Source organism: Gallus gallus, chromosome 5, assembly GCF_016699485.2.
Source record: "Gallus gallus isolate bGalGal1 chromosome 5, bGalGal1.mat.broiler.GRCg7b, whole genome shotgun sequence".
Taxonomy (NCBI): Eukaryota; Metazoa; Chordata; class Aves; order Galliformes; family Phasianidae; genus Gallus; species Gallus gallus.
In genome coordinates this window covers 27,018,863-27,032,198 of record NC_052536.1, presented here as the reverse complement: position 1 = coordinate 27,032,198, position 13,336 = coordinate 27,018,863, and the positions used below count along the sequence as shown (strand labels likewise).

The window sequence follows — 13,336 nt, the reverse complement described above, 5'->3', positions numbered from 1 at the left end:
TTCCTCATATGGGTGTCAATACAGCTACTGATCCACCTCTCTTCCCCCACCCCAGACTTTCCCTTCCTTCACTTCCTTCGCAGATTCTTCCAATTTGATTGGTCTTTCCTGCTATTCTGCTATATGCCTGCACAAGCTATAGAGTCTGAAATTACCCACTAAAGATCAGAAGAGTTACTTGGTTCATGGCAGAACTGTACAAGTTCTAGCTGGACTACCCAACAGATTAAAACAGAACTGGCAGAGTTTTTCACCACTCAAAAAAGCTATAAATTTTGGATTCTTTTCCATATCAGACCAGCCACACTGGGTTTTTTCCCCACGTACTGCAGATAATGAAAAGGAAATACTTCATACCTCTGCCGTAGATCTCAATGCCAGAGTGGAAGACACCAATGCCCAAGGTGGAGGTGTATTCATTTATCCAGTACTACAGTAAGAAAAAAAAGTCACATTTGGAATTATTAGCAGGAGAGAAACACGCAGTTTTGTCCTAGGGAATATCCCCATCTCCCTTCCTCAAGGCAACTTCTCTTAAGGACAAGAAGTATTTTTGTAATTTTTCTGAGACAAATTGTGTCTCTTTATAGAGCAACAGAAGTGGGCACCCTGTTTATACAGCTGACTGGGATTACTTCTCCAAAACATGCTCATCTAATCCTTGCCATATAAGGCATTTTCCTATATTAAGATACAATCAGACCTGAACATTCATACACCCGGCTCCAATAGGACATGGTCATTCATCAGTCTCCTCATTTAAATAGCTAACTTTTTTTTCAGGTTTACTTGTCTTTATCTTCAAGATCTTGAACAGCTTGAGTTAAAGCACTCCCAACTATTTTCTGCACACTAGTTTACATCACTTCACAACATCTTCTGCAAGTTTTAGGCAGGTTTATTTGGGCAACCAGATCTTGGAGACAAATCCATTTCTCCTGTATGTCAGAGGACTTACCTAAATCATCAGTAATTGCTTTATAGGAAAAAATAGAGTCCTGAACATATCAGTCAACATTTTGCTCAGAGGCACATCACGCTATCAAGCACTGTTTCAGAAGAGACCAAAGTCTGGCTGCTCCAAAATCAGGAGCGAGGCAACCACAACATTACCCAACTCTGAGACAAATTTTCAAGAGGAGCTGTTAAGTGACTTCTGCTTTGGAGTCCAGCTCTTCCCCATTAAGCATAGAGCAGAGGAGCACCACAGCACGCATGCACCGCTCCTCCGCCAGCACTGCTCAGGGCCTGTTTTCACCACACCGTGAAGGACAGTGCAGACATCCAGAATTAGCTTAGCTGGGGCTTGTTGGAGTGGGAAGCTGTACAGCCATGCCAGGGTAGTGCTGCACTGGAGATAATGAGCCCTGCTCAGCGCAAGTATTTATTAGGTTAGCTGCAGAGCTGTGCTGCTGCAGAAATGATGTTTTCAGGCAATGAGTGGAAATTGCCAGTGCCTGGTGTATTTACAGTTCACTTACAGCTAGCATGCAGTGAAAAGGCATCTCTAGTAAATCTCAGCAACCCAATTCCTATTGTAATCAAGCACTGCAAGGGAAGACAGTGGCATTCACTCATCTTTCTGTATGATGATGAGACAGGTTCATTAAGTGAAAATTCTCTTATGGGTCAGGTAGCAGCTTCTGGAGGAGCCAGAACAATCTGCAGTATCCCTGGTGCCCGGTGACACAGAGCTGCCACATGATGAGCAGAACCTTCTGCTCTCAGGCAGCCAGAGATCCGGCACACTCCATCTACCTCCTGCACTCTGCTTTCCTATGTATGTTTGATGACTGCCTTGAATACAGTAACTCTAGAAATCACCTAGAAATGCTTTCTGCACAACCATTGCTACTCTGGAAAAACACAGTAGCTTTGATGTGAAAAAGTGCTGCCCCCAGCCTGACTTGATGTGGGGTTGGTCAGTAGTGATACCTTACACTGTGCTCCCCAAAATTCTTGCTTCTGGCAGTACAGCAGCTTCCTTTCCTTCCGGAAAGTCTTGTAACACTTCTTGTTCTTTGAGTTTTGGTATCATGGATGATGTATTAGTGCAGGATACCAGCACCTGACCCAAGCTGGACCCCTTTCCACTGCTCTCTTCAACCTTTATAGAACCTCTATCTATCTCATCACTGAATTATGCAAACTCTTGGGTTTGGACACACCGGAGCACTGGACCAGAGCTAGAACAAGCAACCCTCAATATGTGCCAGTTGAGATGAGACATAAGCAGTGCGTCCTCTTCTTGAGCAGTGCACCTGGTGTTTGGGGATGGATGTCCCCTTGTCTTCTGCTGCCCTTCTCCACAGACCTCTCGTCTCCCTGCCCACTGCAGGAGGGATACCCCTGCTACTACTGTGGAAGGAGATGCATATGGGAGGAATCCATATGACATCAGCCACAATTGCTAATGAACCCAAGGACCATCTCACATGGGCAGTGACTGCACACCCTCAGTTCTTTTATCCCCCAGTCACGTGGGTTAATACCTCAGGCTCTCAGTATCAGTAAGTAGCATCAGTAAGACTCAGAAAAACACTGGTTTCTACAGTCCCACAGTAACTGCTTCCAGAAGGTAAGTAGGCTACTTTCTCCCTCAGGATGAGCTATTGGCTCACAGCAACAATACAAGCGAAACACACCCAGGTCACACCAGCTGCTTTGCTTACAGGAGTAACTAATAGGAAGATCTTTTCAAATCAGAAATGTTCTCACAGATTAGCTAGTCAGGGCTATCCACAGAGGCCACGCTGCATCTGGCGTATGTGTTTCAAACAAAGAATTTAAATTGAAATGCACTTTCAAATGTAGTTTTCCCTTCTTCCTTGATAAAGTCAATGTTGCATCCAAACAAATAAGCAAACAAAGAGGAAAAATAATGCACTAAATACAACCACCTCATATGAGCATTGTCACGTCACAAGCCCTTCCTGTCCCCTACCTGCCTGCACCATTCTTGTTCCCATCATGGCCACAGCCCCAGAACAACCCCTGCCCAACCAAGGGAGTTGAGACAGGCTGCAGACAGCCGGACAGCTAGTGGGGGGGCTCCACCAAAGGGGAAGGGAGAGGAACAGAAGTACTTCTCTGCTGATGCCAGGTGCTGAAGGATTACAGCCACAACACAGACTTTTCTGTATTTAAGTGATGTGTCTTTAGTATGAAACCTATTATGGAACAATTATGGACAGAACTGTGACAACCTCAGCCACGCTTGAATTTCAACCAAGTAAAAATACTTGTTTAGGGTTTTCTTTCAAATAACCTTAATAATGCAGGGGTGTTATTGAAGCGGGATCTGATTTGCATCTTAGATAATACTGAAGATTTTTATTTGCAGTGAACTATTATCAAGACCAAAATGCAAAGCAGCTCTGAATCACTGCTGATGTCCTCGGCTCACCCCTATCTCCAGGGTACTGCAGAATGTGCCTCCAGTGCACGAGTGAACATGCAGCAACCACTGCACGGCACTGGGGCACAGCCCACGGCTTGTCTCAAGAGGAAGCTATGCTGAAGCGAACATGTCGGTCACTTGCTGAGCTGGATGAGAGAATCCAAGCCAGATTTGAAACCCAGTTTGTAGACACAAGCATGAGCCAGCCTCGTTTTCCAAAGGCTTTGCAGTTCTGAGCATAAGAATAGCAGCAACAGTCAGCAAATACTCATCTCTTGAGTAAATTGGCTATTGCTTAGATTAAAAAAAAAAAAAAAAAACCACAAAATCTGCAGCCTGTTCTGAGCCAGATGACAGAGCTAGGGGATTGAATTCAGCAGGATCTTAAAGGGACTTGTGATTCATGTCTGCGTTGCACACTGCCTGCAAAATCATGCTGTAAAGCCTATACAGAAGGACTTAGAGCATTCCGTCTTATTTCCATCACAAACCAAGACAAACAACAGCTCAGAAGGGAAGAGAGGAAAGGATGAAGTCAAACAAGACTGCAGCTGCTTCAGAAAAGCAGGAGACAGCCCATGAATCAAATTCAAACACAGAGAGGAACCTCTTCCCATTTGCATTTTGCAGTGTATCAGTTAAGATCTTTTAATGCAGGTCCCCGATGAAGTAGAATTTGAAATTCTCCAGTTTTTATTGAAGCCATCCCTGATTCCATGGTTGGTTTGCTTCAGAGATCTAAACGTCTGGTGAGATAGCTTAGATTCTGGGAGATGCTCTGAGTCAGTTGTTACGTTATCCGCTTTATTCATCTTTACTCCTCAGAGACAGAAGTGAAAGTCTTATTGGGACAGTAAACCATATCCCGTATTTGTAGATAAGAAACTAAAGAGCTTCATTACGCTTCTGTTAGGTTTGATATGAAGAAGCAGATAGTGCAGTACTTGCAGATAATGCCACCCTTTGACTTTTCAGAACATGAGTTCTTGGGAACTGCTACTGGAAACATAGGTTTCCAGGAAAGAAAAACCCATCTATATCCCACTAACTTCAACCTTCAATCATCATATTATAACATCAAAGTTTTTATCACTAGCTTTCTCTTTACCCGCCCTGTTTCAGACCATTATTTCCCATGGCGTCAACATATTCTTTCTAGCATCCCTGTACCGAGCAGCCCAACCTAACTAGCTCCCCTGAGACTGGAAACAAGACTGTCCATAGGACAGGGCAGCTGGCTCACTGCAGAAGAGAGCCTTGGCTTGTCAGATCCCAGTATAGGACATCCAGGGCTCTCGCTGCTACTGGTATGCTGCATGAAAGGAGTCTGACCAACAAGAGTGCATTTCTTCTTTCCTCTCCCTTTATTAGATACACCATGTAGCCTTTTCTTGGTGTTGTAGTGCTTGGCCCTGCCATTACCTTACCTAGGGAACTTCAGGAAAACATGCAGCAGAGTGTGAATAGTCATAAATGTACTGGTCAGTCATATATCAAACTCCAGAAAAATTAATCCGTGCTGTTTAAGCTCAAGCCAAAAGCCAGTATTAAACAGAACATCTGATTGATGCAGGAGACCTGCCAGAGAGCAATAAAGTGGTACCTTGGCACTATTTTCTGACATGTATTGATCCAGATCTGAAAGATGAGAGCACAAACAACAAAGCTACAGGGGAAGCTAAAGAACATCATTTCAGGAAATCCATGAGTGAAATCTGAGCCCTATAAGGCCAGATACAAATGCTCAGCAACTTCAAAAGAGTTTCAGTTTCCCCCAGTGCATTTTTCTAAACCAAAATCTAGAATCTTGGGCCTGCAGAGGTGGAAGGAAAGAGCCTAAAACTGGTCACAGAATAGTCTCTGAATAACAGTTGCTGTAGTGAAGGAAGCATTATCTTAACTATAGACATGAAGGACAGCAGGCTTCCTATAGATCTTTGTCAAGGCACTTCAGTCATATATACGGCAGTACTCACTTATGTCCCACAGCCCCAAGCATGCACACAGCTCTGCCAATATGTCCAAGCCCTTCTGCTGTTCATTCCTTCTGGCCTGGAGCTCTAGTAATAAAAAAAAAATCACTATTCATGTGGAATGACAATTATACAGCATGGCTGCTGTAAGTTTTCTTTGGCAATTGGATGAGACCCAAGCTCATTTCAGTGTGACCTGTGTCTCTTTTACACTCACTTCTCCAGAGGGCCAAGGTTTTTATATTAACCAAATCTAAAATGCTATTTCCCTAATACACTGTGAATACAGATTAAGCATAAAAGGATTTAAATGCATGCAGGCAGAACAGCAACTGAAAAAGAAGCTTAACAGGATATTGAGAAGAGGAGTGATGACAGAGACCTGTCTTCGGTACTTTATACCTGGGAAAAGCTGTCTGGATAGGTGCTCACCCTGCAGCACTCACAGAACATGACTCTTCTCAGTTAGAGGATCACTTTCTTTGCTAGCAGCAAAGAGAGCCTGGCATAAGGGATCAGTCTGCAAGTCTCCTGCTGCATCAGCTATCAGGTCACTCTAAATCCTATTAGCCAAAAGTGTCTGTTTTAGTCAGGTATGCTAACTTCACTTAAATGCCAGACAGTGTTAAGGAAACACAACACAGCAGTAAGCAATTCTACAAACCAAACCCACAGATCAGTCTCCAGTTGTGATAGGTAACAGCTGGCAAGTCTCAAGAAAAACAGTTCATAGAGAGCAGTCACTCACTGGCATCTTTGTGAACAGCCACAGTGGCAGAACTAATCAAAGCCTGGGGAACTCCAGGATTTCCTACAGGAGAGCAACCGAGTGCAGAGAAGGCTGCAACCTCAGTGCAGCCAGAGAGCTTGATGTGGCGCCTAGATGAAGGGCCATATAAGAGAAGACTCCACCTCAGATTTGAACATGAAGACTTTTTAGAAGAACTGGCTGGAGGTACCTCAGGAGCAGAGTCACACTGCAGAAAGAAAAATGCAAGGCACCTCTTTGTGCAGCTGAACGCTCCACTGCATTTTGGATGATGGGATGAAAGGGACTTCAGCTTCCTACACTGGCCCTTCTCAGCTTCTGTTGAGGTCAGTTTCCCACTCTTCTTCATAATACATCTCAGTAAACAGGGAATCTCCCAGACAATTACAGCCTGAATTTACAGTTTATGTTGCTAAATGTATTCCCTCCTACAACCCCATAGATGCTAAGCTAAGAGAAGAGACAAAGCAACACGTCAGTGGTCATTTGGCAGCACAGCATTACCTGCACTCTGGGGAAGTAAGACAGGCTAGACACCTATAGGACTGTGAGAGCCAACTGTCATAAACAGCTCTTCTATTTTTCAGCCAGGCTCTGCTCAGGATTCTTTTCCTCTCAAGCTATTTAAAATACATTCCTCAGCTGTCTCTTCAGGAGGAACTTCTTTGAAGGTCGCTGTGGTTTTTCAGACATCATGATACATTTCTGAATTGCCTGATGCATGAACCAATGCTAAAATCTTAGCAATTGTGAAACATAAAGGGCTTATTTCTGTGGCTTCTGAACTCTGCACGTGGATTAAAAACTGATGCTGCTGCTGAGGGAGAGTTGGAAATCTACTTATGCTTCAATGTTGTGACGTAATGTGATTTTACTGGAAGAACAGCAGGACAGAATAACATTAATCATGCTGCAGAAAGGAAAAAACATGCATTTCAGCTGTTAACTTCTGGATATATTCTGAACATTGTACACTTAAAATTATGAAAAAAATTAGCTGTGAGAATGAGATACTTGCAGTGTTTCCACTTACCACTTCATCCTATAAAAGGGCAGGCATAGTCCTGGCTGAGCATACTAACATCACTTGAAGCCTCTTACAGTCATCAACTTTCTCCACTGCCACTCCACTTTCCACCCTACTGCACTGATGGCAAGTGTCATCCTGAGCAGAGCTGCTTTCCTGCAGCCATACCAGGGAGAAAGCTCACCCCTGTGTAACCTTTCCCTCAAGCCGTACACAATTGTAACCTGCTGCTCAGATGGCAAGATCTGGCAAGGTCTGCATTAAACGCAGCCAACTCCTGTTGGGGATAGGGAACGTTCATCCAACCAGTGTTCTGGAACTTGAGCGGAGACCTGCCTTACCAGTGGAGAGAGAGGGCAGGTAGCTGGCTAGATCAAGCAACTGTTTTCTGTGCCTGCAGAATGAACATCCTTGCATCTTCTGCTGCTTGCAGGTTCACACAGAAGCTAGCAGGAGCCAACCCACAAGATCAAAGGTTTGTCACAGCAGTCATGACACCAATAGCCCAGTTTGGGCATCTGTGTTCATAACACCATGTTCGTAGTAAATTATTTGTGCCATACGAGCAGCAATATGCCGTTTTCCCAACCTCCACCTGCTTCCCTTAACCTCAGTCTTGAGTGTGCCTGAAGGACACCACAGTGGGTTTGCAAGCATCTGACGAAAGCACTGAAAGGGGCGTTGGAGACGGGTGCACTCAATCCTTTCAGAAAGACTACCCCTGCTATTGCACATCACTTCACGTGCTCCATCTCCTTAGTTCTGAGAACATCCCTGTACAATCAGTATCAAGAACATGAAGCTAGAAGGAAAAAAATGTGTCCATTTGCAGAATTATACTGAAGTGTTTTAACTCCTAGGTTAGCCTTAATACTCTGCCCCCCCCTTGCGGCATACCACTGAGTGTTAGTAAAGTCACTGCTTCAAGTGATACAGTCCATATGGTTGGAATTAGGTCTTTTCTCAGTCCTAGGGCAGCCATATTTTTGAACATATTTTCTGATCAAGCTCCTATGAACAGTAGATCCTCTGCTTCAGAGATGTACCTCATTTGCTGTCTGTGTGCAAACCAAGTTCACAGCATAAAGGGAATTGAACTCTCTTGAAAAATCAGACATGATGTATATAAGTTGTACAAATAGTTCGGTCACATGTAGTAGAATTATCCTTATGTTGCAGGACTGAATTAGTTGCTCTATGACTCACACATATTAGTCATTTTCCACTTGGACAAAAGAAAGTGAGGTTAGAAGGGGGAAAAAGGCAAGAAATACACCTGGAGAACTTGTGTGTGCTATGAACTCAGCTAAGTGCCAGTACCTTTCCCTAAGATGCATTCACAATAACAAATTGAGAAGTTTTCAGAAAGAACAGCTAAGTGATCATAGACTGACTTAGGAGAATTAATACAAAAGCATTAATAGCCTGGCAAGGCAATGACTACAGATGAGAAATTTGCAAACATTTGATATGATTTATGCAAGAAGACTTTTGAAGAATGGTACAAAAGAATTCAAGTAGGAGTAGCACACAGTTTAAAATGAAGTGAGACTTAAGCTAACTATTCTGGAGTTTTCTGGCAGTAAGAAAGCACAAGGAAAGATTTATACGACTGAAAGCTACATCAAGAAAGCGTTTGTGTGCCTGTGCATGACAAAGTATTGAATGGCCTGAAACGTCTTCCACTGGTAGTATCTAGGAAGCTATTAACATTCCCAGCTGAGAATATTTTGGATCCTACATACCTATATGCATTGGAAGCCCTCAGTGCAGTCCATAGAGCATGTCAGGAAGCAGGTTTCCCAAAGAACATATCAGCTGACTCGTGCAAAATCACAGGGAGATAAACTACAGTCCAGCTTACCACAAGGCAACTGAAGTGTGAGCGCAGACTGTAGAACTATAGGCAAGTCATGGCCAACCTAGAGCCAGAAGTATGGCCTCAGTGCTCTGTGTTTCACCTTTCTGTCCTACAGCTTTCCTCAACAGCTGGCACATCCAAGAGGCTGCCCAATTCTGTGGTTATTCACCACCTCTGTCCAGAAGCTGGTCCAGTCTTGACAGGTAGTAGTACAGAGGGAAAAGTGACATTTAGTGCATCCTTTGAAAACATGATCTCCAATCTACGTATTGAGTTTGCATAGACACAAATATCTGCCTTTGTTGAGAAAACCAGGCTGTAGGTAACATGCACCCTGAGCTCTCCATAGAGTGGCTAATTGTCAGACATCTGCAGCTTGGCTCTGAAGTGCTGAAATGCATAGTGCATCTCTCTGCTCTGGCAGATTTGTAGCAGGAATTTGAACTTCAGCCTGTCACATCCAAGATGAACACCCTAATCACTATAGCTTCTCCACCAATATGATGTATGTGCACGTAAACAGGTACATCAGGAGAGAAAGAGATCCATGCCACCATATAAACAGGCACTTAAGAATTTTCTGCCAGAGGCTCTCACCCTACTCAGGTACCTGAATTTCTCTCCCTTAGTGGCAAAATATTCATACAACGCCAATTCTTCTGCTCTGTTCTCTTCTCCCTAAGGGTGCTTCTGCCTAGCCAGAACACACATGTTGTGTTGGCATGCCAACTGCCTGTCTGACCAAGTAGGGCAGATTTTCTTGAATCTTTTTTTCTTATACGCTCTCCATCCATCAGTAATTCAAGAATGAACTGCTGTTCAGCAGGATCTAATTCATAGGTACAGCTATCAGAGCCTCTTGGAGAGAAAGATAATACCTATTAAAAAAAATCTGTATGCTGTTAACATTGGGCAGAAATCCATTGCTGGGTGGACTGGAGAAGCTGCGCTTCTACCCAAATGGTGCTTCTTTCAGTTATTCTCTGACATTTACCTAGACAGCCAGATCATCCAAACATACTCAATCCTCATTTCACATCAGCAGCCTTGCTTATCTACAAGACTACTAACATTTTTGCATTATAGCTTACTCCATTAATATTTTCACCAAGGACAAGAGTCTCCTAGATACCTAAAGCAGTGACATCTGCTCTCTTTACACTAAGTAACCAGTTAAAGCAACTTCTGACTTCTGCTAAGTTCTTATATGGATAACTACTTGGAGAAGGCTGAGGTAACAAAGTCCTTGTAAATTACAGCCATCACAAAGGGACAAGAAGTCTCTTCATAATGTCACCAAAGAGCCAGGAACACCACAGGCAGTGAAATAAGCAGACCTTTTGTTCCATTCCTTTAATAAAAGATACAGCAACGTACTACCTTCTACCTGTTTTGCCGAGATTCAAGGGAGACAGCAGACAACTTCAAAGGAACCTCCTGGCTGACAGGCTAAGATTGTTAGACAAATGCTGACTTCTTCAGCAGTAAGGGGTTAAAAAGAAAAGGTACATCAACTTTAATGTAAAGAAAATTATTGCCCAAAAGAAATCTGGAAAACTATCTTAGCTTCAAGTAGGAGACTGAAGTGCATTCATACATCCATAGACAAACCACCAAAGGAGCGTATGGACAGTCCCATAGGTAGGATGTCGGAAAAGGACATAGGAGATTCATATTCTGCTGTAAGTCCGTGGACATAGACTTCACCTTGGAGTTCCTAACGGCAACAGCAGCAACTTAGAGCTAGGAGTTATACCTACTACTAGTGAATATGGATTCCTATGGGCAATAATGCAACCATTAAAAACAAACCAAACCAACCAAACAAAAGTAACAATATATCCCGTAGATCTCTTCTCCATGCAAGTGTTGTGTAAGGCCAAAATTCAAGTTCAGTGTTTACATGCCATACAGACCTGTAAATTCTCACTCTGACCTTCTCACTCACTTGCCAGGAGCAACGGTGCCTGTTCCGTGAGTCAGCAGCAGCAGCGTCAGAAGAAGAGTGGGGTGTGGGCTGTTGGCACCCAAGGAAGCCATACTCCCTACTGGCTTCGGTGGAACACTTTCAAAATATCTCACTATGCCCATGATAGAAATTGGCTGGGTGCCATTAACATTAATTTGCTGTTGCAAAAATCAATATTTATCTCTAAGCTTCTAAGAAGGGAATCTGTTCTCCAGCATGGACGGGGGAAACCCTTTCACTGTGCGAGCTGAGATTTTTCCTGGAGAGGTTCCAGGGGCCATGCCTAGCTGGCAGTGTTTCTAACCAGCTTAGCTTAGGAAAATACAGAGAAACACAGCCTTCCTCAGCAAGTGCCTTGTCCTTTTTTCCTACGCTGCTTTGTCCTGTCTTGGATAAAACTCGTCAAATACAGTGCCAGTTTCAAACTGTGCCTCATCTCCCTGCGTTGTCTTTTCCTACAAAGAGAAAGGATATGGGTACATCTGTGCCATAATCACGAAGTCTCTGTCTGCATCACAATTACTGAAGAAGTGCACTGCAGTGATGCTTCCATATTAAAATTTAAGGGATAAAGTGGAAGCCAAGGAACTTAGCCATAGCAGTGATGAAACGTTGCTGCGCTATGGGAATTCAAATACACCTTCCCCAAAAGGCCAGTTTCTGCTGCTTTGAAGAAGACTATAAAAGAGCAGAGCAAAGAACATTTCCTCACGAAGGTCACTGTCTAAAAAAATGGGTTGCTGTGTAACCTAGTCTGGTGTCACATTGGTTTCTGCAGTACTTATCTACTACAAAGCACAAAACTGATAGCAAAACAGCAATCAGAGAAGTGCAGATAGAGACTCTTTTATAACCCATGACCAAATAGCTTCCACACTGGATAATTTTAGCACTATTTAGACTGACTGAAAACAACACTAGCCACTAATACTGTAGGAAGACTGAGTAATCATTTCTAATTGGTGACACTCAGCTATTGGATGCTGACAAACAGCTTTGAGGATACTTTATCCCCCATATGAAGATGCAAGAGAATGATTAATACATGCAGCATGCCATGATGGTTGGGAAAAAATTAAAAAGCTGTAGGAGTTTCTTAATGACTCTGATGCAATATGCTGTACTCTGGTTTGCTTGAGGGCTACAGGGGATTTATTTTTCTTCAAGGATTCCCACTGTCTTTATTTAATAAGCAGCACTGGATGTGTGGCTCTAATGCCATTTAATGGCAATCCATTATCAAAAGACGGGAATGACAGATAGCCCCAGAGCTTAGCAACAAACATTCAGCATTTATTACTATGAAGACACTGTTTTGGGAGAAAATCGTGTAATTTCAGGTTGAAACGTGGGCATCTGCATAGCCTCTGTGATTGTTTCTCACGACATACACACACCCCCATGCACAGGGACAGGCACAACCGTGCCATATGTGCAGCTTCTTTGGAAAACACTAAGCCTGTCCTCCCTCCTCCCTCCAAACACCACAGCATTTGTGAGACCAGTGTTGAAATATCACTCAGGCTGCTTTAAGTAATTCCATCTGCTAGGTATGGTAAAAATTTTAGACTTGTGCCAAAACACATCTTCTATGCTAGTCCACTGTGCAAAAACCAAGAAAAAGACCTGAAATGACTGTGCAATTCAGCAAGCTGCCTCCTTCATGGACACGCATCTCATAGTACCTGTATGTCTGAAACACAAATGGTCAGATCAAGGGTTGAAGGGGAAAGGCAGGATAAGGAAACAGTTCAGAAAGATCAAGGAGAATAGTTTGCCTTACGTAATAAGTTTCACCAAGAATATCCCACCTCACTCACCCAGTTTTATTTCTCTATAAAAGACCATTATATACTGCAACTGCATTTTGGCTTCTATTCATTTTAGTTAAAGGGGAAATGATTGTATGTCTGTACCTCAGCAGGCAAATGGTACCATCTGCCAGATTCCTCAGAGGCCTGCAAAAAAAATGTTCCTGCATGCAGAGTAGACAGCTAATCTGAACTGTGGCCAGGCTAATACAGGAGAACGAGGTAAACACTGTAAATGCCTCATCTAGCTCACAACATCCTCTAGTATCAAAGACATCTGCTCTCAGATTAAACTCTCCCTATGATTTAGTTCTTTCGAGAACCGTCTGGATGCTCAGATACCCATTACAGAAAAACCAAGGCCTTACTCAGGCCCAGCTGACAAGGAGCCACAGCTCTCAAAAGCAAACTAACTCCTTTCTAACTCCTAAGTCACTGAAGTGATGAATGGGTAGATTTGAGACGATTCAGTTCCCACTCCATATATCTGCCTTCTCCCGAGTTAGATGAATGCATGTAAGAGGTA

At 43.3% G+C, this 13,336-nt stretch overlaps 1 protein-coding gene across 3 annotated transcripts in view; it reads right to left on the bottom strand.

The window, feature by feature from the left end:
- SYNJ2BP (synaptojanin 2 binding protein) overlaps nucleotides 1-13,336 on the bottom strand; it is an 89,942-nt gene that overhangs the window by 20,395 nt on the left and 56,211 nt on the right. For all 3 annotated transcript variants that reach the window (XM_015287555.4, XM_040701128.2, XM_421176.8), the window contains one exon: nucleotides 358-430. In XM_015287555.4, the coding sequence (XP_015143041.1) occupies nucleotides 358-430 (73 nt within the window). The remainder of the gene's footprint in view (nucleotides 1-357; nucleotides 431-13,336) is intronic.